Source organism: Dromiciops gliroides, chromosome 2 (assembly GCF_019393635.1).
Source record: "Dromiciops gliroides isolate mDroGli1 chromosome 2, mDroGli1.pri, whole genome shotgun sequence".
Lineage (NCBI taxonomy): Eukaryota > Metazoa > Chordata > Mammalia > Microbiotheria > Microbiotheriidae > Dromiciops > Dromiciops gliroides.
The window spans coordinates 78,591,446-78,615,482 of NC_057862.1; the positions used below are offsets into that span (position 1 = coordinate 78,591,446).

General features: G+C 40.5%; 1 protein-coding gene across 6 annotated transcripts in view; it reads left to right on the forward strand.

The window, feature by feature from the left end:
* ALDH18A1 (aldehyde dehydrogenase 18 family member A1) overlaps positions 1-24,037 on the forward strand; it is a 62,751-nt gene that overhangs the window by 24,106 nt on the left and 14,608 nt on the right. For 3 of the 6 annotated variants that reach the window (XM_043989489.1, XM_043989494.1, XM_043989493.1), the window contains 8 exons: positions 1,219-1,368; positions 1,452-1,556; positions 4,929-5,087; positions 5,662-5,752; positions 14,953-15,077; positions 16,672-16,816; positions 17,438-17,511; positions 19,237-19,336. In XM_043989489.1, the coding sequence (XP_043845424.1) occupies positions 1,219-1,368; positions 1,452-1,556; positions 4,929-5,087; positions 5,662-5,752; positions 14,953-15,077; positions 16,672-16,816; positions 17,438-17,511; positions 19,237-19,336 (949 nt within the window). The remainder of the gene's footprint in view (positions 1-1,218; positions 1,369-1,451; positions 1,557-4,928; positions 5,088-5,661; positions 5,753-14,952; positions 15,078-16,671; positions 16,817-17,437; positions 17,512-19,236; positions 19,337-24,037) is intronic. The other 3 variants (XM_043989490.1, XM_043989491.1, XM_043989492.1) reach the window with 3 other exon arrangements.

The following is a 24,037-nucleotide window of genomic DNA, read 5'->3' on the forward strand; positions in this document are numbered from 1 at the left end:
TCACAACCCCACTATTGTCCCTATGTTACAGGTGATATCATTAAGCTCCAGAGAGTTTGAATGACATAAGGGTTACAAAGCTAGTGAGTGACAGAGCTGTAACTTGGACCACTCTTCCAAAGGAATTCAGTAATGCAGGGCAGGATTTGATTGAATGACACAACTGGTAGACCAAGCAGTAAATCCTCTAGGGAACCAAAGCTAGGGAGGCTTGGGATGAGGAATGTAAACTATAATTGTCAGAGCTGGAGAAAGCAGAGCTTGAGTTAGATCTCAAAGGACTCTTAAGACTTGGACAGGCAGGGAAACGGCATTAGCAAGGACACTGACGAGGGACATGGAAGAGCTTGGCTTGGCAAGAGTAGATAGTTTTTACTGGGGAGCAATGGGAATTAAAGTTAGATGGATAATAACAATAGTTGGTACTTCATAGTGCTTTAAAGTTTGCAGAGCACTTTGTATGCATCATCTTTTTTCAGTCTCCCAAAGAGTCCTGTGAGAGATATTCAATAGGTTTTACCCCCATTTTAGGATGAGGTTAGGTGACTTATCCACAGCCAGCACATTTCAGAGGCAAACTTCAAACCCATATGTCTCCTGAGGAGAGAGAACGCAGCACACTAGGCTACCCTGTCCTGGCCCGTGACATTATAGACCAGGAATTCTTATCTTTTTGTGGCATAGATGCTTTTGGCAGCCTGGTAGAGCCTGTGGGCACCATCTCTTGGAAGAAGAGACTGGAAGTCTTTTTGACAGACTCCCAGGTCCCCGTCTAGGAAATCTGGTAGGAATGGTAGGAGCCAATCACTAGATCAGGGCTGGGATCATCACAATCTTTTAAAAATTCTCAGTAAAATAATGATATGGGCACAGGCCAGACATTACCTAGCCCTAAGTAGTCAGGTTGTGGTGGACTGTCTAGGCTTTCTCACACCTACTGAACTTCTTGTACCCAGGCCGAGGCAGGAAGCCACAGCCCTATACCTGGTCTTCAGTGGCTCATGCTGATTAGTGTAGGAATTACCTCTTCAAGTACACTCTGGAGACAGATGCAGACTGAAAACTACTTTCACTCCTGAAACGGGGAGTGGGACCAACTTTTGCTAATGACCAAGTACCTGAATCACAGAGCTGGAAAGAAACATTGGAGATTGCCTAGTCCAACCCCTTCGTGATAGCAGAGGGGACTTGTGGGCTTATTTCTCCTCTTCCTGGCAGGTATCAGTGCTACAGAATCAAGGCCGAGAGATGATGCTGGTCACCAGCGGAGCCGTAGCCTTCGGGAAGCAGCGACTGCGTCATGAAATCCTCTTGTCTCAGAGCGTTCGGCAAGCCCTGCATTCAGGACAGAATCAGCTCAAAGAGATGGTGGGTCCCTCTGTGCCTTCAGGACGCTTAAAGGTATCCCCTCATCTTTCTGAATGACATGTCGTCTTTTGGATCTGTTTTAGGCAGTTCCTGTCTTAGAGGCACGTGCCTGTGCGGCTGCTGGACAGAGTGGGCTGATGGCCCTGTACGAGGCGATGTTTACACAGTACAGCATCTGCGCTGCTCAGGTAAGAGCCCATCACACTGACTGAACAAGCCTAGAAGCTCATCTTCAGCTTTTCTGAGAATTCAGTAGCTTAAGGTAGAAGGGAGAGGATGGGCATCTATTAAACACCTCACCTGACCTTCACAACAACCTGGGAGGCGGGTGCTTTCATTATCCCCATTTTACAATTGAGGGAACTGAGGCAGGCAGAGGTTGGGTGACTTGGTGGGGTGTCACGCAACTAGGAAGTGTCTGAATTTGGATTTGAACCTGCCTCTGCCTAATGCCAGGCCCTGCACTCTGTGCCCCATGGCACCTTTTGCCTACTGGCTTAAACCATGGGTGGTTTGTTTTACCTTTGTGCTTCTGCTTCTCTTGATAATAGGATCCTTTGGGCGTAGTCTTTAATTAGTATTGATTTGATAAAGTGCATGCCAGAATAGAGTATCTGTGTGGTACTCTTGCTGTGATGGCTTGATATTTGGCCAGAGCCCCTGTCCGTAGGCCAACGCCTTCCAGTTCAGGCCTCTCTTGTAATCATAGTCCTTAAACTCTTATTCAGGGGTCCGGCATTACAGATGATGGAATAGGCTCGGATAGACTTGTCCAGCGTCACCAGTGCGTGCAGGAGCCAGGACTGAAGCCAGGTGGTCTTCACCAGTATGTCTGGTGTCATTCCTACACAAGGGTGCCAGACCTGAGGATTCCACTTTCCCTTTTTTTAAGTAGAGTGGACTAGAGGACCTCTAAGGTCTCTTTCAGCTCAGAAAGTTTTTGATAATAGAAATAAACAAGCTGATTTTTATTGCAGAACTCAAAAAATCACTTAATTATTCATTAAATGCCCTCCACATGCTAAGGTGGTGAGGCTGTAAAGAATTTAAAAGACTGCATCCGTACCCTTAGAGAGCGTACAGCATAGCAAGGTCATGTGACACCTGAAAGCCAATAGAAACGTCCCACTGGTGCCTGGGGGAAGTCACAACAGAAAGACTGAGCTGCAGGAAGGAAAGGAGCATTGTGAAAGCCTTCTGGGTTAGGCAGCACCACCACCGGTCCTTGAAGGAAGGGAAGGATTTCACGCACAGGGGTAGACATGGGTTGTTTCCCAGCACACAAATGCATCCATATGAGGGAGGGCCACAGGAGATAAGGATGGGAAGGGTAGTCCTGCTGAAGTGGTGTGCATGAGCTAAGACAAGGAAGATGGGCTGGGTCCCCATGCTGGAGTGGCTCCAGGGGCACTTTGAGGAGTTAATCTTTTAGGGAGTGGAGAGCCACAGGAGGTACTTGAAGTTGCTGCAAAGCCCATTAGTATTTCAAAGGGCACTGACAGTTCTGCTTCTGATGCCATTGAGTACCCTCCTTTCCATTGCCTGTTTATATCTATATCTATATCTTATCTCTCCTCTTTTTCCTTGGTTACTTTGCCTTTCTGTCTTTGTATTTCTGATTTTTCTGTGCTTCTATCTGTTTTTGGTCTGCCTATGTCCCTGTCTCTCTTTGTCTCTCCCTTTCTCATTTAAAACTGTCAAAACGTTAAATATCTTGGCACTTTAACTGTTGTCTCTGTTGTATAGTTAAACAAGTGTTGCACCTTATTTGCTAATCTCCCTGTAGTTGGCAATTCTTGGACCTCTTGCTCCTGCTACTTACTCGTTTTTATCTCCGAGTGTACTTTAACTTTTGTCCTATGACCCCTTATTTCTTCTAATGATCTTTTACAAAAGGCCTTTGTCAGTAGCTTTCTGGAAATCTTAAGTAAATTCTGTGACAGACAGGTTTGATAAGTTTCATTTTTCCATTGTGGAATCTAGGCTGTCTGGTCTCTGATTTACTTCTTCAAGCTTGCTCACTTCCCCATGGGGGTCAGTTTCCTATTTCCATGGTCAGGATCATGGCTCTGTGACTTGTAGAATTTTTTTCTCAGTGAACTTTTTTGGGCTCCTTTCAAACTCTCTTCCTCCATCCTTTAAAGAGCTTTTTTAAAATTGCCAAGTTGATTCTTTTCTATACCCTCCATTAGCACCAACATTTTTATCCTCTCAATTCTAGACCTTTGCTCCCTGGACCAGTCAGGCCTCAGGGACAACTTTGTTGTTGTTGTTGTTGTTGTTGTTGTTTAACTTTTTGTTTGTTTGTTGGGGGGGGGGGGTTGTGGGGCAGTGAGGGTTAAGTGACCTGCCCAAGGTCACACAGCTAGTAAGTGTCAGGTGTCTGAGGCTGGATTTTATCTCAGATCCTCCTGAATCCAAAGCCAGTGCTTTATCCACTGTTCCACCTAGCTGCCCCCTACTTTGTTGTCTTTTATGGGGGGAAAAATCCATGGCATGGGCCCTGGTAGATATTTCATTTGCCACTACCCCTCTGCCCTACCTATAACACTTTCTCATTCTTAATTGTATTCACAATGGCAAGCAACATTTTCTTTAGATACCAGGAAAAAAATAGCTGGTATTAATATAGTATTTAGTAAATTTCGGAAGAACTATCCCTAAATATCTCCTTTGATTTTCCTTAAAACCCCTGTGAGACACATAGCATAGCAGTATCTCTATTTGGGGGTGGGGTGGGACTAGGCTGCTGATTTCATTGCTACAGAGAATGTTTGTGGCAGAGGTTTTCTCTGTAATACAGATGGGCATTTCCTGACATCTTAGCCTTTCAGAAGTTCCCTGGGACATTGCTCAGGATCACATAGCCAGTATGGATAAGAGGCAGCTCTTGGGTCCTCCAGGACTCCAAGGTTGTTCTGGCTCTCTGATTGTTCTGCTACAAACTGTATAGAAGATTGGTTAGAGAGGGGAGATTTGGATTTGAATTTGGATTTGGAGAGCTCTTGTATCCTCACTGACAGCAAGGACAGATTTCAGCAAAATGAGACACATCATGAGTCAGAGTGTTAAAGGAGATGCTTAACCAGTATGGCCTTGGTCCCCATGCTAGTGTTTCTCTTCCCTACCTTATAATTAGTTTGCAAACCCTGGGATTGGATTCTGTTGCTGTTTCAGGGAGGTCGAATCTGTTTATGAGTGGTCATAGGTACTTAAATCCTATGGTGGCCTTAGGATTGACCAGGCTTCTGAAAGTATGGAGTGGCATTCTAAACTCCAGCATGGACCAGAAAGAGGTTCCTAACTGGGATCCATGAAATTGTTTTTAAAGATGTTTTGATAACTATATTTTAGTATAAGCAGGTTTTATTTTATGCATCAAATAACATTCTGAGAAGGGGATTCACAGGCTTCACCAGACACCAAACTGGTAGCTGCTTCATCCTGTGTGGTGTACACCACATAGCTGTCATTTTGACGTGGCCACCTAACCAAGAGGTGGAGGGAGCATCTTCTCTCTGATTCTTTCTCTCTGACATTTTTTATTTATTTGTTCTTAGATTTTAGTGACCAACCTGGATTTTCATGATGAGCAGAAGCGCCGGAACCTCAACGGCACACTTCACGAGCTGCTGCGCATGAACATCGTTCCAATCATCAACACAAATGACGCTGTTGTCCCCCCAGCCGAGCCCAATAGTGACTTGCAGGGGGTAAATGTGGGTGAAGTATTCTTGTGGGTGGAGTCTGTTGGAGCAACTAATGCATGTCTTTGCTGCATGTACTAACCACCCCGGTACCTGAAAACAGTGAAGAGGGTGAGATGGGGAGTTCACCGAGGAGGCCGAGACCTTGAATATGAAAGAGTTTGGTCATGAACTCTCTGAGAAATATCAGTAGGCGCAAATGGCGTAGGTTCCTGGGAATATACCTTACTAACATTGTGCAGTAGATGGGAAGCTTCAGGATGCTTCAAAGAGGGTCCATAGAACCAAAGCCTGGGAGTTGGGAGTTGTATAGCTCCACCCCTCACTTTGCAGATGAGGAAACTGGGCCCAAAGCATAGAAGTACCATGTCCAAGGACACCCAGGCAAGGTTGGAAGGCCGGGTCCTCCTGCTTTGCGTTTGGTTCTCCACTGCATTTTTCTCAGAAAGAATGAGCAGAGAAGACTATGTAGCTTAGACTGTGGGGACTTTGGCCTTATTTGTTTGCTATTGAGCATAGCTTCATGCTTATCCAGGCCCCTTCTAAGGTAGTATGGTTCATTCATGACATTTTACCTAAATTCCAGGTCATTAGTGTTAAAGATAATGACAGTTTGGCTGCCCGTCTGGCTGTGGAAATGAAAACTGACCTCTTGATTGTGCTTTCAGATGTGGAAGGTATGTGGTGATATTTTTTCTCTAATCTGTGACCACATCTAAGTCCTCTGAATGTTGCCCAAGATCCCTTCATGGTTTGGGGACCTGCTGCACCCTGTGCTGCCTTTCTCCATTTTCTTCATCTCCTCAGAGTGTGGCACACTTGCTTCCTGGCTGACTCAAGCTCTGTGCTCACTTGTGTGTTTTTTTAACTTAGTTTTGTTTTATTTTCAGTTCCAAATTGACTCCCTCCCCCATATTGAGAAGGCAAGAAAAGCAAAACCCATTATAAATATATATGGTTAAGCAAAATAAATTTGTGCATTAGCCACATCCAAAAAAAGAACAAAGAGAAGAAAATGTGCTTTAATCTGTACTTTAATCAGCGCTCTATCTGGAGGTGGAGAGCATGTTTTTTTAATGTCATATGGAATTGTGGTTAGTCATTATGTTAATTAGTTACTAAGGCTTTGAAGATTCATTATCTTTATAATATTGTTGTTATTGTTTAATCTATTCTCTTAGTTCTGCTCACTTTACTTTGCATCAGTTCATACAAGACCTCTGGTTGTTTTTTTTCTGAAATCATCCCCTTTATCATTTCTTACAGGAAAATAGTATTCCATCACAATCATATGTCATAATTTGTTTAGCCATTTGCAATGGATATATACCCTTCAGTTTCCAATTCTTTGCTACTACAAAAAGAGCTGCTATAAATGTTTTTGAATGTATAGGGTTCTTTTCCTCTTTGATCTTTTTGGGGTAGATGCCTAATGATATCACTGGGTCAGAGGGTATACACAGTTTAATAGCTGTTGGGGCATATTTCTTTTTTGTTTGTTTGTGGGTTGTTGGTTTTTTTTTCGGTTTTGGGGGGCTTTGAGTGGGGGGGTTGCAGGGCAATGAGGATTAAGTGACTTTCCCAGGGTCACACAGCCAGCAAGTGTCAAGTGTCTGAGGCCAGATCTGAACTCAGGTCTTCCTGAATCTAGGGCCAGTGCTTTATCCACTGTGCCACCCAGCTGTCCCCAGGGCATATTTCTAAATTGCTTTCCAGAATGGTTGGATCAGTTCACAGCTTTACCAACAATGCATTAGTGTACCTGTTTTCCTACCCTCCTTCCAGCATGTCGTTTTCCTTTTCTGTCATGTTAGCCAATCTGATGGGTGTGAGGTGGTACCTCAGGGTTGTTTTAATTTGCATTTCTCTTAATTATTAGTGTTTTGAAGCATTTTTTCACATGACTATTGCTAGCTTGGATTTCTTCCTCTGAAAACTGCCTTTGTCCATTTATTTATTGCTTGGGGAATTGCTCTTTTTCTTGAATCAGAAAATGACTCAGTAAATCTGACTCATTTCCTTGTATATCTTAGAAATGAGACCTTTATCAGGGAAATTTGCTGCAAAGATTCTTCCAAGTTCCCGGTTTTCTTCTGAACTTAATTGCATTGGTTTTGTTTGTATAAAAAACTTTATACTTTTATATAAAGTATCTATTTTCTGTCCTGTGAACCTCTCTTGTTTGGTCATAAACTCTTCCCTTAGCCACAGGCCTGACAAGTAATCTCCTCCATGCTCTACTAATTTGCTTATGTCATCTTTTACGTCTAAATCATGTATCCATTTTGAGGTTATCTTGGCATACAGTATGAGGTGTTAGTCTATACCTAGTTTCTGTCAGGCTACTTTCTAGTTTTATCCCTGCAGTTTTTGTTGACTGGTGAGTTTTTGCCCAATGGCTGAGGTCTTTAGGTTTATCAAACACTAGATTTACTGTGCTCATTTGCTTCTAAGTATTATGTAGCTCACGGAATTTCTCTTTCTGTCTCTTCCTGCTGAATTTTGTTGGTAATATACAGAAAGGTGGATGATTTGTGTGGGTTTATTTTATATTCTGCAATGTTGCTGAGTTGTGAATTGTTTCAGTTAGTTTTTTTAGTTGACTAAGATTTTCTAACTCAGTGGTTTCAGATTCAAATAGTTACAGATGGGTGGGGGGGAGGCAGCTAGGTGGTGCAGTGGATAAAGCACCTGCCCTGGATTCAGGAGTACCTGAGTTCAAATCCGGCCTCACACACTTGACACTTGCTAGCTATGTGACCCTGGGCAAGTCACTTAACCCCCATTGCCCCCAAAACAAAACAAAACAAAACAAAACAAAACAAAAACCAAATGGTTACAGATCCCTGAGGGCCACATATGGACTTAGAAAGCCACAAGTTAACATTATCTATGTTGTATTGTATTTTTATTTTGTTAAACACTACCCATTTACATTTTAATCTTGTTGTAGTGAACTCTAGAGTGTTATGGGAATATAGTCTGGGAAAAGTGACACTTTTGTTTTCCCTTTCTTTGTTTTACTCCTTCAGTTTCTTTTTCTTGTCTTATTGCTCTAGCTAGCATTTCTAGTAAAATGCTGAATAGTAATGATGATAATGGATATATTTGCTTGATCCTTGATCTTTTTGGAAAAGCTTCTTGCTTAACCCGTTACAGATAATACTTGGTCCTGGTTTTAAAAATAGTATTTATTTTAAGGAAAGCTCCATTTATTTCTATACCTTCTAGTGTTTTAAATATGAATGGGTGTTGTATTTTGTACAAAGCACTTTCTGCAGCTTTTACATTCGTTTTTGTTTTTTGCAGGGCAATGGGGGTTAAGTGACTTTCCCAGGGTCACACAGCTAGTAAGTGTCTGAGGCTGGGTTTGAACTCAGGTCCTCCTGAATCCAAGGCTGGTGCCTTATCCACTGTGCCACCTAGTTGCCCCCTTTCTGCAGCTTTTAAAATAACCGTGTGATTTTTGTCAATTTATTATTAACATGGTCAGCTGTATTTGTAATTTTCCTAATATTGAACCAGCCCCATTCCTGGTATAGATCCAGCCTGATCATAGTATATAATCTTTGTAAAATATTGCTGTAGTTGCATTGTTAATATTTAATTTTAAAATTTTGTACCAATATTAAATAGAGAAATTGGCTTATAGTTTGTTTTTTGCTCTCCCTGGTTTAGGTATCAAGACCATATTTGTGGGGGCAGCTAGGTGGCACAGTGGATAGAGCACCGGCCCTAGAGTCAGGAGTACCTGAGTTCAAACCCGGCCTCAGACACTTAACATTTACTAGCTGTGTGACCCTGGGCAAGTCACTTAAACCCAGTTGCCTCACTTTAAAAAAAAAAAAAAGATAAATAAGACCAAGACCATATTTGTGTCATAGAAGGAATTTGGTAGGATCCCTTCTTCACCTATATTAAGTATTCTGTTTTCTATTCAGTTATTCTAGACAAATTATGTTTTTGTAAATATTCATTTATTTCATTTAGATATAGTTAGATGAAATAAACTAATAATTGCTTTTATTTTTTATTCGTTAGTTTCAAATTCACCTTTCGCATTTTTTATGCTGTTCATTTAATTTTCTCTTTTTAAAAATCAAATTAGCTAATGGCTTATCTATTTTGTTAGTTATAGCCCCCTTCCTCCCCCCAAAAAAACCCCAACTCCTAGTTTTCTTTATTAATTCAATGACATTTTTACATTTAGTTTTATCAGTTTCTTCTTTGATTTTCTTTTTTGCTGTTTAATTAGGAGTTTTTAATATTTTTATAGTTTTTTTAATTGCATGCCCAATTCATTGTGCTGCTTTTCTCTCTTTCATTGATGAAAATGCTTAGAGATCTAAATTTTCTATTAAGTACTGCTTTGGTATCACAAATTTTGGTATGCTTTCTCTGATGTCATTATCTTTAATGAAATGATTGTATGATTTGTTGTTTGGTTCAGCTATTCCTTAGTATTAAGTTAATAGAGCAGTGGCCTTGAAATCGAGAGGACCTGAATTCAAATATGACCTCAGACACTTAATAGCTGTGTGACCCTGGGGCAGTCACTTAACAACCCCAGTTGCCTTAAAAATCCAGGGCCATTTTCAGTCATCCTGATGTATATCTTGCCACTAGACCCAGATGGCTCTGGAGGAGAGAGTGAGGTTGGTGGGCTTGCCCATCTCTCCCTCACTTAAATCCAATTCAGTGCAAGTCATGACATCACCTCCCAATGTCATGGTCCTCTTTGAGAATGAAGGATAAATAACAACATAGTTTCTAATTAATTTTTTATCTGTGCTTCAAAGGCCCTTTATAGAATATAATTTTCATTACATTGTGATTAGGAAAATTTAATTTTTAATTTCAAATTTAACATTTCTGCTTTTCTACATTTATTAGTGGTGTTTTTATGTCCTATTGCATTGTCAGTTTTTGTGAAGGTGCCATGCGCAGTTGAGGAATAGGTTTGTTCTTTTCTGTTCCCATTAGTTTTCTGCAAAAGTTTGTCATATCTAACTTTTCTAAAATTCCATTCATGTCTAACTTCTCTCTTGGTTATTTTATGGTTAGACTTATCTAGGTCTGAGAGTGGTAAATTGAGGTCCCCCACTATTATAGTTTTACTATCTATTTCGTCTTATAACTCATTCAACTTTTATTTTAAGGCTTTAGATGTTCTGCCATTTGGTGCATATCTAGTCAGTACTGATATTTATTCATTGTTTGTGGTATCTATTAGTAAGAGGTGCTTTCCTTGTTTATATACTTTAATTAGGTCTATTTTTACTTTTACTTTGTGTAAGATGTTTTCCACCCTTGTCTTTATTTCAACTAAAACATAATTCATTCTGTTTATTTCAAGTTTGAGTGTTTTTATATTTCTTGTAAACAACATACTGTTGGATTCTGGTTTCTAATTCATCCTACTCTCCTCTTCCATTTTATGGGTAAGTTCATCCTATGCATATTCATAGTTATTATTCCTAACTGTGTATTTTCCTCTGTCCAATTTTCTTATACTTTTGCTCCTCTTTTTTCCCCTGTCCCCTCTTTAAGTATATTTTGCTTCTGGCTACTGCCTTATTTAATCTATCCTCACTCTTATTCCCTCTCTTTTCCCTGTTTGTTAAAGTGAATTTCTGTATCCATCTGTTTTTATGTGCATTCTTCCTTCCTTGAACCAGTTTAGATGAGGCTGAGGTTCAGATGTTGGTGCCCCCCCCCCATTCCTCTATTATAGAAACTCTTTCATAATCCATTTGTTGATTTTCCTCATTTGTCTTCTTCCTTTCCCCTCTCTGTCAGTGCATTCCTTTTCTCCACCTTGTAGTACTTTATGTTTTCTCACTCATGTTTATTACCCTGTTATGTTCTCTTAAGGCTTGCATTTGTATGTCAAATTTTCTACTCAACTCTGGTCTTTTCATCAGGAATGCTTGAAAATTCTGTTTCATTAAAGTCCATTTTTTCATGTGTAAAATTATATTCAGTTTTGGTGAGGTTATTCTGTATTCTGAATATCCTGTTTCAAGCTCTCTGTTCCTTTATAGTGGTGGTTTTTAAATTGTATGTTCTGGGGCAGCTAGGTGGCACAGTGGATAGAGCACCGGCCCTGGAGTCAGGAGGACCTGAGTTCAAATCTGGCCTCAGACACTTGACACTTACTAGCTGCGTGACCCTGGGCAAGTCACTTAACCCCAATTGCCTCACCCAAGAATGAATAAATAAATAAATAAATAGATAGATAGATAGTATGTTCTGCTAACTGTAGCTCCTCGGTACCCGAATTCTTTTTTTCTGGCTACTTGGAATATTTTTTTCTAGATTTTAGCTGTAACATTCCTAGGAGTTTTCATTTTGGGGTTTCTTTCAAGAGGTGGTGGATTCTTTCCATTTTCTCCTTTTCCCTCTGGTTCTAAAATTAAGTGGGAAGTTTCTTTTAAAATTTCTTTAAAGATTATGTTTAGGCTCCTGTTTTGTGGGGGAAGGGGTTCATGGTTTTCAGGTAGTCAAGTTATTCCTCACCTGGCTCTTCTTTTTTTTTTTTAATAAACATTTTTATTTAAAGTAAAAAAAAATATGTGGGAAGTAGCAGTACAGAACTAGAAACAATGGGTCCAAATTTTGTAGAGCAGATCATCTGTTGTAAAAAAAATTATATACATTATAGTAACATGGCAAAATGGGATGCTTTGGAAAGCAGTAGGTTCCCAATCACTAAAGGTCTTCCAAAACAGCTAAATTATAACTTGTTTGGGTTTTTTAATTTAATGCTGCATTTAAAAAGCAGACAATTTCCATACATGAATCAAAACATGCAAAAAATAGGACTGTATATGAAATTGTGAATTCTATTTCATACCAGTTGCTCTAAGTATAATTCTATAATTTCATTTTTTAAAGTTCTGCTTGTCATGTATTTGATCTTCCTTTGAGTGAATCTGAAATATTACAATGACTCCTTAAGACTATTGTTACTAACAAAACCTCCCATTAACTTTACTTTCTTCCTCCCAAATTCTCCCTCCACAAGGGGGAAGTGGAGGTTAACCCACACCATGGCCACGTCTAAAAATATTCCTTTTTCTGTCTGTTGTCCACGCCTTCTGTATGAAAAAGGGTAACATGTTTAAAGTATTTTCAGGTCTCCTGGAGGATTGATTCTTTGTATTCATTAGTTTCAGAATTGTTTTCTCTTTATCTTGTCCTTATACTGGTTTAATTTCTTCTGACTCTGCTTATTTCACTTTGTATCAATCAGTTCATACGACCCAGGATTCAATGAAGTTACCTCTCATCACTTCCTATAATGAAACAATATTTGTTGAACCATTTTCCCAATTATCTAAGGCTCTCTAAAAGACCTTAGTTACCACTTAACTTTTAATCCCTACATTAGGATAAGGAGATGTTTTTATGATGACTCTTACCTCCCCAGTACTTTCACCTTCTTAATGAAGTGCAACCTTAGTTTTACATACTTCTGCACCAAAAATTTTTACATCTATGATCAAGCTCCTTTGTGTATTTATATACACCTCTCATGTACCCCAATTATGTGAAATAAAAATCACCTGGCTCTTCTTGATTTGATTTGGAGATCTTAAGATATACTTTTCATTTCTATTTTTTCAGCCTTTTTGTGATTGTTTTTGATTTCTCACACAGTCAACAGCTTCCATTTGACCAGTTCTAATTTTGTTTGTTTTCTTCAGTGAGATTTTTGTACCTCTTTCATAAAATTCTTAATTCCCTTTTCATATCTTCCATAACTCTCATTTGGTTTTTAAAATATTTTTTAAAATTTTTTTATAGTAATTCTTGTTGGACTTGTGCTCAATCTGCATTTTTATTTAAGGCTTTGCTTATAAATGTTTTCAAGTCATTCTCATCTTCTGAGTTTGTTTTGAGCTTCCTTGTCACCATAGTAGCACTTTATGGTTGGGTTCTTTGTTATTTGCTAATTCTTCCAGCCTAACTTTGGACTTCGGACTTTATGTTAGTGCAGGGTTCTGTCTGCTTCTGTGGGGGGAGCATGGCTAATCTTTGGCTCAAGTTTCTGTCCTTTTACATCCTTCTGCTTTTATAGCTCAGTCTGAAGAGCCTGTAGGTTTTGGTGTGATCCAAGAAGAGGTCTGTTCACCACTCTTCTGGGCCTGAGCTCTGCAAATTTCTCTCCCAGGTTTGGGTTTGCTGGCTTGTATATAATTGAATTTCAGTAGTAGATTGCTGCTAGACTCAATAACTGTTAGCTTACTGAGGTCTTCTAGGTTCAGAGCCACTGAATTCCTGACTGCCCTTCAGTCTTGGTCTTGTGACCTGTGGATATCCCACTGAAGGCTTATTATATGCTAGACTATAAGGCCAGAATTGAATCTCTTCTCTTCCCCTGAAGTCAGAGCCACATTCTGTGCTCAGTACCCAGCTAGGCTCTGTGCTCACTCCTGACTCTTTCTCTCCCCCTAGATCTGTGATCCAGAGTTGGGGTAGAAAACAGGGGGAGGTTGTCATTAGCCTCTACAGCACATTAGGGAGTTATGAGCCAGCTCATCAGAAGAGAGATGGGAAGAACAGAATTGATTACCACCTGTTCTTCTGGGGATGGTCAGAGATAATCCCTTTAGCTATAAGCCACCTAGCTGCCCCTGAGAACATTCAAATAATAATAGACACCTAGAGGGCTGGGCCCTGGACTCAGGGGGATCTGAGTAGCTGTGTGACCTTGGGTAAGTCACTTAACCCTGTTTGCCTCAGTTCCTTTTCTATAAAAATAAGCTGGAGGAAATGGCAAACCACTTCAGGATCTGCCAAGAAAATCCCAAATGGGATCACAGAGAATCTGACATGACCGAAGCAGCTCAGCAGCAACAATCCTCAGAAAGTTTTGATTAGAATTATCCACACTAGGGGCAGCTAGGTGGCACAGTGGATAGAGCACCAGCCCTGGAATCAGGAGTACCTGAGTTCAAATCCGGCCTCAGACACTTAACACTTACTAGCTGTGTGACCCTGGGCAAGTCGCTTAACCCCAATTGCCTCACCAAAAAAATAAAAATAATAAAAAAGAATTATCCACACTGCAACTTCATAAAAAGGGGTATAAATAGCATCACTGTAACACGTAAGCATCAAATTGCATGTCAAGAGACTGAGTTCTAGTGTTGTTCATGAATAAGTTTTCATTAGATACATTTTTTTTGTGTGTGTGTACGTCTTGCTTCATTTATGAAATTGGGGAAATTACTCTGTTGGCTGTTTTGGTGAGATAATATGAAGGATTGGGTGAGTTAATGATTGTGTGTTAGTGTTTTACCCTGCTTGGTATTACATAAAATTACTGCAGGACTCTTTGCTTCCTGTTTAGGGGTTCACAGTAGTGACAGCAGTCAGCTTATCCTGTGATGTTAGAAAGTTGAAATATGTGTGTGGCTTTTTTTTAATCTATAAGTTTATTAAACTAACCTACTTTGTAAAATTTACCCTGATAATATTCTAACAAATAAATTAATTTTAATTTTTGAATTGAGTGGATTTCAAAGAATCAATTTTCTTGTTCTTTCACCATTGCTGGAACTGTTATGAATCTTGGTTAAGAGGTTAATGGGAGGGGGGCCACTAGATGGCACAGTGGATAAAGCACCAGCCCTGGATTCAGGAGGACCTGAGTTCAAATCCAGCCTCAGATACTTGACACTTACTAGCTGTGTGGCATGGGCAAATCACTTAACCCTCATTGCTCCACCCACCCCTACCCCCACACACCCCAAAAAGAGGTTAATGGGAAGGTTTTCCTGTATGCATGTGAGTGCATTGGTTTGTGTCCTGTTTTCCTAGCTTTCTTCTATAGAATATGGCATAATGGACTTTACAATTTTCGTTTCAGGTCTTTTTGACAGTCCTCCAGGATCGGATGATTCCAAACTCATTGATATTTTTTACCCTGGAGACCAGCAATCCGTGACATTTGGAACCAAGTCTAGAGTAGGACTGGGTGGCATGGAGGCCAAGGTAGGAGGAGAATTGGCTATTGTTAAATTATAAAATAAAATTAAGTAATTTTAAAATGCCTAATATCTTAAATCACTTTAGCGGATGTTTTATATAGGATCTTTGAAATGTCTTTTTAAGAATCTTAGAGACAGAACTTCCTGAGTTTTCATCATGTGCTATTTTGCATAGCAAGATGAATTACTTCATTAAGTTAATGAGATGATCATCACAGTTTGTTGTATTTTAGGTTTTATGGATTTTATGCAGAAAAAGAAAACTCTCTCTCTAATCTATTTTGCATTTAGAGATCAAAAAATTATAAAATAATCCTAGCAAGTAAATGATGCATTTGAAAACATACTTGTTAACTGCTGCTTCTAAACCTTTTGCAGTATTGGTTCCAACCTCTCGAGTCAACTGAAACTGCTCCTCAAGTTACCAGTGATCTCTTAATTGTCAAATCTACTGGCCTCTTTTCAGTCCTTATACTTCTTGATCTTTCTGCAGCACTCGACACTATTGTCTGCCTTTCTCCTGGAAACTCTCTAGTCTCTGGGTTTGATGATTCTGCCTCTTACTTAATTACTTCTTCTCCATCTCCTTTTCTAGATAATAATTCATATCACATGCACTGTTAAGACTCTCTTTTCTTTGTATACTCTTATTCAACCTCATCATCTCCCTTGGATTCAGTGATTATCTCTGGGCACAGGGTCCCCAAATCTGTACATGCAGCCCTGGTTTTTCTCCCAGGGCCTACATCACCAGCTGCCTTTTGGACACTTCAGACTCAGTGTCTCATCATAGGCATCTCAGACTCAACGTCTCATCATAGGCATCTCAGACTCAACTTGTCCATAATAAAACTCATTCTCTTTCTGCTCTAACTCACGTCTCTTCTGAACTTCCCTATGAGCCTTCAGGACACAACTTCCAGACACCAGTACTAACAACCTCAGTGTCATCCTGCATACCTTATTCTCACCCTGCATACCAATCGTCGGCCAGTTCTTCTCGTTTCTACCTCCACAACGGCTTCCCTGTCTATCCCCCTTTACCCACTTCTATAGCCACTGCCTTATTTCTGGCCCTCATCACTTGTCACCTGAATTATTGCAATAGTTGTCTACTCATACTCCCTGAATCAGGACTTGGCTCACTCTGATTCATCATCCATGCAGCTGCTTTCTTTCCTGAAGCTCTTTGCAACAAGACCCCTTCCTGCCTTCCCAGGTAATAAAGTCACCAATTCATAAAATTGTGAATCATGAACCTACCTTCAAATCTGAGATTGGACAATTTTTATCTCAGCTCATTTCATAGTCCATAATATGATTTGCACCATATTGTCACTTGCTTATGTATTTCTTGTGAGTGTGGTGAAGTCTCTTTCACAGTACTGTGTGTGTGTGTGTGTGTGTGAGTGTGAGTGTGAGTGTGAGTGTGAGTTTCTAGGAGTGTATTCTGACTCCCAAGTTGTGAGTTTTTTAAATAAGGATTTCTTTGGTATCTCTACAGTACCTACGACAGTCAATGCCAAGAATTGTGGCTTAGTTGGCTGGCTGAACCCTGACAAGTTCTGGATCTCTTATCTCAGTATTTCTTTTATTAGGTGAAGGCTGCCCTCTGGGCTCTCCAGGGTGGAACCTCTGTTGTGATTGCTAATGGAACCCACCCGAAAGTCTCAGGCCATGTCATTACAGACATCATAGAGGGGAAAAAAGTTGGCACTTTCTTTTCAGAGGTGAAACCTGCTGGTAAGTGGAAATTGGTGAGATCACATAGCCTGTGAGTGAATAGCTAACATCCATCTGAATAGACCATGAGTCCAGAAAAGAGAAATTTGTAGCTATGAATTTTACTTGGGGAGAGAAGATGAATTTACTTGATTTTTAAAAACATTAAACCATTTCTGACCCATTTCTGAAAACTGCTGGCAGAGGTTAGATGCCTTAGTGAATTTTTCCGTCTGCATGCTTTTTTGCCAGCCCATTAAATGCCAGTCGTCCTTTGTGACTCCTCCTTCTTCTCTACTCAGCAGTGCTTCCTATTCTCCCCAGGTAACTGTTTGAAGAATAAAGCACCTGTTTTCAGAAAGTGAGTTCCTAGAGAAATACGTGGTCTATGGGAAATTAAGTCAAAGTAGAATATAAAGGAGAGGCACAAATTATACATCAAGTGCATTTAATTTCTGGGAGTTTATAGCAGAGTTTATTTTCATCATTGAGTTCATCTCTTATTCCCTTTTCCCCGAAGGTAGATTAGACTGATCCCAGGATGTCAAGTGAAAAAAAGATATAAGCTTCACTTTAACATCTGAGTATTAAGACCATTGGAAAGAACCTGAAGATAACTGTGTCTTCCAATTTTCTTTGCAGGCCCTACTGTTGAACAGCAGGGGGAAATGGCTCGATCTGGTGGAAGAACTTTGGCCACTTTGTCACCTGAGCAGGTGAGCTGGGTTTTCCATGTTGCCTTTAGAGAAATGGGGACATTAGCAGGCCCAGCCCTTCCAGTCGGCTCTTCCATTTAGTCTGTGGCTTTTCATCCGACTCCACATTTCTCCTTAACGCTGTTTTACTGTTTCTAGCCACACGGTGTTGATCTCGGTTTACTTCCCAAGAGGGCCAGCCCAGCATAGTGCCTGGAGGGCTGGCCTCAGAACCACAACGACATGGGTCAGAGTCCTGCCTCAGCCCCATATTGACTGTGTGATCCTGGGCAAGTCACTTAACCTCTCTGTGCTGTGGATAACTCACCTCAGACTAGAAGTTCCAGGGGAGATTCCTGTCTGCATGGGTAGAAGGGATTTCCACCTGGGGATGTTGCCTGTTCCAGTGCCATTACATGTCTAAGCACTTATCTTTTCTTGGCTTTGCCCTGAGCCCTTATCTTTTTTTCCTCGGCCATCCTTGTACTGTTTTCCTTTAAAGAGTGAAACATGGTATAGTTTTGATCATCTAGTCATTAAGCTTTTGGGAGATGGATGCATAATGGGTAAATTAGGAACTGGGATACTCTGCTTAGCTTGAGTATTTACTTGTTGTGCCAGTGTAGACTGTGTAGAAAATTGCCCAGCAGAAAACGCATTGGCCTTCCTCCAAGTTCAGTCAGTCAGTCAGTTATTAATGTCCTGCTAAGTGCCAGGTAAGATGGAACCTGCTGGAAGCTGGCTGACTGTGGCATGATGGGATTGGAGGAGGTCCAAGAAGGACGTGGCTGGCTTCTAGGAGACTGCTAGATAAAGCCTCGAAGGCTCATATGTTTGAGTCACTCGAGAGAAATAAGGCAGCCTGGGGAAGGGAATGAGGATTTGGAGAACAAATGGAAGGAGGAGAAAGAGCAAAGGAGGCTTGTACCTTCTCCCTGTCAGATGACTTAATGTTCTCCTCTGGATCAACAAAATAACTTCTCTGTTAGCATGGTGAGGATTTTTATCTTTCTCCACTCTTAAAAGTCTGTTAAATAAGAACAGGCGAAATAAAGATCTAGAAGCCAAATCTAACATTTAAAAATCAGTATTTTTGTTATTACTGACTACGTATGAGAGAAAGAGTGGCTGCGTAGCTAGAGTATTGACTTAGGGTTGGGGTGACCTGGGCTTGATTCCCAATTCAGCTCTTTACTAGCCATGTTATTAATTAAATTAATTAAATTTATTAATTCTCTGAGCTTCAGTTTTCTCATTTTTAAAATCGGGGTTAATAACAATAACTTTACAGAGTTCTTTTGAGGGTCACATGAAAATTTATGCAAAGTACTTTGCAAACCTTAAAACTTGGTATAAACATTAACTGTTATAGAGAGGAAGTGTGGTCTAGTGGGTGGAGAGCTAGCTGGCCTTTTTAATGAGATGTATTTCATGCTGGTCGTTTAGGCTCTAGGCTTATGTATGGCATTTGTGTGATTTGTACAGCCTACATTTTGTTGCAATTGCTCAATGAAGAAAGTAGGGAAAGGACTGTAAAGGAAGAAGGGAAGAATTGAGGAGAGGGCAGAAATGAGAAAATGGGGAGAAAAAAATTAATGACATTAGGGGATGGTTGCTGCGGACTGTGGAAACATCACTTTGGGAGCAGGTTTATCTCATGTTGGTAATGTGAGTAGCGCATTCTTTGTCTCACTTAAGGCACTTTGCTTTTGTTCTGAACTCTCAAACTCCTGCCTTTCTCTCTAGAGAGCAGAGATTATCTACCATCTTGCTGATCTCCTGACTGACCGGCGGGAAGAGATCCTGTTGGCCAACAAGAAAGACTTGGAAGAGGCAGAGGGTAAAGGTATCCCCATTCCCTGAAAATCTGTTGCTTAGTGGATATAAGGCCATTTTCCCCCATTGATGTTCTTTACAAGAAGGGCAAGTTTGTCATGGCAGAAATCATGTGCTAAAATAAAGGCGCGGGGGTGGTGGGGGAGGAACCTTTTCAGGAAGCATTCTGGGCAAGTCACTTAACCCTCATTGCCCCGCAAAAAAAAAAAAAAAAGAAGGAAGGAAGAAAAAAGAGAGAGAGAGAAAGAAAAAGAAACAAACAAACAAAATGAAACACAGGGAAAAAACTACATTAGTATTTCTGTCTGTTTGAATGGAGACCTGGGTTGAAAGCTTTGTAGAACTGCTGAACACAGTCATAACCTGTTCCTTTGTGAGCTGGTAAATATTGACTACATGTGGGGTGTGCAGTTTCCATAAGAGGTGATATATGGTTTATGACAATAGTGTCAGTTCAGAGATAAGGGGAACTAAATTGGACATAAGGATCCCTATGGGCTATGTACTGACTTAGAAAACCATATATTAACATTATCTATGTTTTGTATTTTTATTTATTTTGTTAAATCCCAATTACATTTTGGTCTGGTTTGGTCCATACTTGGGAGTGTTGCAGGCTGCATGTTTGATGCCTGATCTGTGAAGTAACGGAGCGCTGGGTTCTGCTTGATAGGCATCCAGAGCCAAGGAGGCTATCATTCTCTCTCCTTCTGGCTCTTCATGGGGTGTGACTATAAAATAATGACTGCTTTTGTCTAAAAATCAAGCATAATCAGATTTATACAGCTAGGTGAGGATGGTGCCCTTTAGGAAGCTGTTTTGTTACTTGAGAAAGGCATTTGGTGCTTAGAATAGCTGAGACTCCTCTCTTGTTCAGTTCTATAGCTCATCCCTTTGAATCTCATTAGTGGTAACAAATTTTAGAGCTGGAAGCCCTTACTAGTCATTTATCCTGATCTTAAGCTGCAGAGAACTTAAGAGACTGGTCTGTGGCCTGAGCTTTGTGAGTGGTGGCCCTGAGATTTGGGAGACGTGTGGATGTGCTCATTGAGGTGAGAGCCTTAGGAGAGCTGACGGCACAGTGTACACAAAAGGAAGGGGAAGGGTGTTATCTAGAGGATGTTGGTAAGAGGGAGTTAACATCATGGTTGTGGAAAGAGCATTCAAACAGGTGATAGAATAGAATGCTTTGATGTTTGAGAAGACTAATACAAATTACCTGATTGGATTCTCACCACAGCCTTGAAATAGAGGTATTGTAGTTACTTTTGTCCCTATTTTGTAGGTCAGGAAAACAAGGCTCATAGATGTAAATGACTAGGCCTTCTTGCTTTCTCTGCAGCATTTGACAATGGACCACCTTCTCATGGATGCTCGCTCCTCTCTGGGTTTTTGTGACTGTTCTCTCTGGATTTTCCTCCCACTTGTCTGAGCACTCCTCAGTCTTGTCTGTAAGGTCATCATTCACGTTATCCACTGAGGCTCAATCCAAGCCCTCCTCTCTTCTATGCTGTTTTACTTAGTGACCTTACTAGCTCCCATAGGTTCAGTTATCTCTGTGCAGATGTTTCCCACATCTGTCTATATAGCTCTGGCCTTTCTCTTGCGCTCCATTACATCACCACCTGTTGTTGGATGCCTCAAACTAGATATCCCACAGGAATTTCAAACCAGGCATATTGAAAACAGAAATCATTCTCTTTCCCCCCAAACCTCACTCCTTTCCCACTTTGCCTGTCAGTGTTGAGGATTGCTGTCCTGGTCACACAGGTTCACAGCCTCATCATTCTCTTGGTTTCTTCTCACTGGCTTATTCCACATTTCTAATCTGTTGTCAAATTTTGTAGTTTTTTTCTACGTTTTTCACAACTTTCCTCTTTTTGCTACCACTACCAGAGGTCAGGCCCTCTCTCACTCGAACATTAGCCTTTTCATTGATCTCTCTGCCTTGTCTCTCCCTGTGCAGCTGCCAAAGTGATTCTTTTCAGACATAGGTATGATCATATTACACTTCAACTTATTAAATACCAGTGGCTTCCTATTTTGTTGTTCAGTCATTGGGTTGTGTCCAACTCTTCATGACCTCGTGGACCAAAGCACACCAGACCCTTTTGTCCTCCACTTATCCCTTGACGTCTACCCAAGCTCACACTCTTGCTTCCATGACACTATCCATTTCATCTGTTGTCCCTTTTTCCTTTTTTGCCTTCAGTCTTTCCCAACATGAGTCTTTTCCAGTGAGTCCTGTCCTGTCTTATCATTATGTGGCCAAAGTATTTAAGCTTCATCTTTAAGTATTTAACGTTCCAGTGAATAATCTAAATTAATTTCTTTTAAAAATTTTAAGTTTAATTTACAAAATAAAACAAGCATTTCCATAACAGTAGAATTTCTTTTGAAAGTTGATTGTTAGGGCAGCTAGGTGGCACAGTGGATAAAGCACCGGCCCTGGAGTCAGGAGTACCTGAGTTCAAATCCGGCCTCAGACATTTAACACTTACTAGCTGTGTGACCCTGGGCAAGTCACTTAACCCCAATTGCCTCACTAAAAAAAAAAAAATTTTGTTTTGATTGTACACGAAACTGCAAATCTGTTAGGTACAATTTGTTATTCCTTTTAAATATATAATAAAGTTATCATGTAAATTTTTTCCCCTTTTTTCTTCTCCTCCATGACCAGTATTAGACACAAATATCTATATATGTAAGATCAATCTACACATACTTAAATTCTTTCTCTGAATGCAGATAGTGACTTACTTCATAGGCCCTTTGTAATCAATTTGGGTATTTATAATAGTCAAAATGACTTAGTCACTCAAAGTTGTTCTTAAAACAGTATTGCTGCTACTGTAAACAATGTTCTCTTAGTTCTGCTCATTTCACTCTTCATTATTTCTTGAGAATCTATCCATGTTTGTCTAAAATCATCAAGCTCATCATTTCTAATAGCATGGTAGTATTCCATCATGATCATATACCACAAGTTCAGCCATTCCCCAATTGACAGGCATCCCTGCAATTTCCAGTTCTTTGCCACCATGAAAAAAGCTACTGTAAATATTTTAGAGCATAGGTTCTTTTTGTTTTTCCTTAATCATCTTTGGAAATAGACCTAGTAGTGGTCAAAGTATCATTTTTACACCTATCCAATTGGCTAAAATGATTGAAGGGGAAAGTGTCCGTTTTTGCCTGAAAAGTTCCCTTGATGTCTCCAGTTTTCCTGAAGAGACGTGGCCAAAAAACATCTTGAAGAGTGATATATGGAGTTCTCTTCTTGGCCTCCTATGCAAATTGAACAGTGCCAAGGGTAGATCATCAGGCAACCTGAAAGACACTTTTTAATTTTGAAGAAAATCCCGAATATGTAGTCAGGTGGTTGAGTATTGTATCCTGCCATATTTCCTGCAGTAGACAGGACTGGGCTAATGAAAGGGGAAACATTACAGATCCGGGGGGCGCAGAGTTTGGAAGGGGAGGGTCCCTCTCTTTCCTAGGGCTTCCTCAGAAAAGGGGCCTGGAGAGCCCAGACAGGGGAGCTGGGCCACCCTGCACCTGGGTCAGCTTTGGATCTTCTGGCAATTTAGAATAATGAAACCATTCTTGTTCAGGCAGGACCTGGACTGAACGGTAAAGAGAGTTACCAAAATAAGGTCATTAATGGCTATTTAAGTGAAGTGTGCACATTGCTTGGTTAGTGTTTGGGGATTTGAAAATGTGACTGAGATACCAGCTATGGCTTTTATTCTTCACTTTCCTGCCTTTAATTTTCTTAGACTTTCATCAGAATTCATCGTGTGACATATTTGGAAAGCGCATCAAAATCAAACTTTGTAAAAAGCCCCTAAGAGAAAGCAAAGGGCAGTGCCTAGAATTGAGGAGAAAGCATGATCTTGGACTTGTTAAGTTTGTGGGGTTCTTCTACGGAGCCCCAACTCTGGGCAACCTGCTCCACCTCACAGACTTTCTCTTGACAGTGTTTGAAAGCGTGGTGCTCTGTAGTACCCAGCAGGTGGCGCTGCAACACAACCCACAGCTATGGAGCTCTCGGCAGCTTGGGGATCAAGTTGAGCTAAGTCGGGTGAATGTGTTTTATTCAGCATCTCCATCTTGTCCCATAAAAACGGCATTGGAATAAGCAGGAGACCTGGGCTTCTTTTCTAATTGTGTATTTGCCAGTATTATTTACTTTAATGGGCATATTTACCTACAGTTGTTCTGATTCAGAATAAGGTCAGTCAGAATGAGAAGATTTATCATTAAAAATGGGAGAGAATGAAGTTTTCAGCCAAGTCAGCTCTCAACTTCCCATTACAATGAAAAGATTTTTATCGTGATTTTTTGCAAAATAGGTCCTTGTTTTCATTGAAGATTGTTTCTCAAAGAATTACGAAATTGCTTATATGTTTGCTTTTACAGACAGAGACGTGTTTTCACGGGATCGTAGATTTATAGCTGGCAAGGATCTTAGGCCATTTAGTGCAACCCCTTGAATGTGGAGCGGTCCATCGATGTGAACACAGTACTAGTAAATGGCCAAACCCAGAGCTTCCGCCAAGCCTCCTGACTCTGCTGTCCTTAGAACTATGCAGAGTTGCTTTCTGTTTGCACCCAAATTTTATGGAGGGATTTTTCTTTCTTGGCACCAAGCTGGGAGTCTGAGGGATGGCTTCTTTCTTGATCTGATTTCCTGCACCTTTCTTTTCCAGCT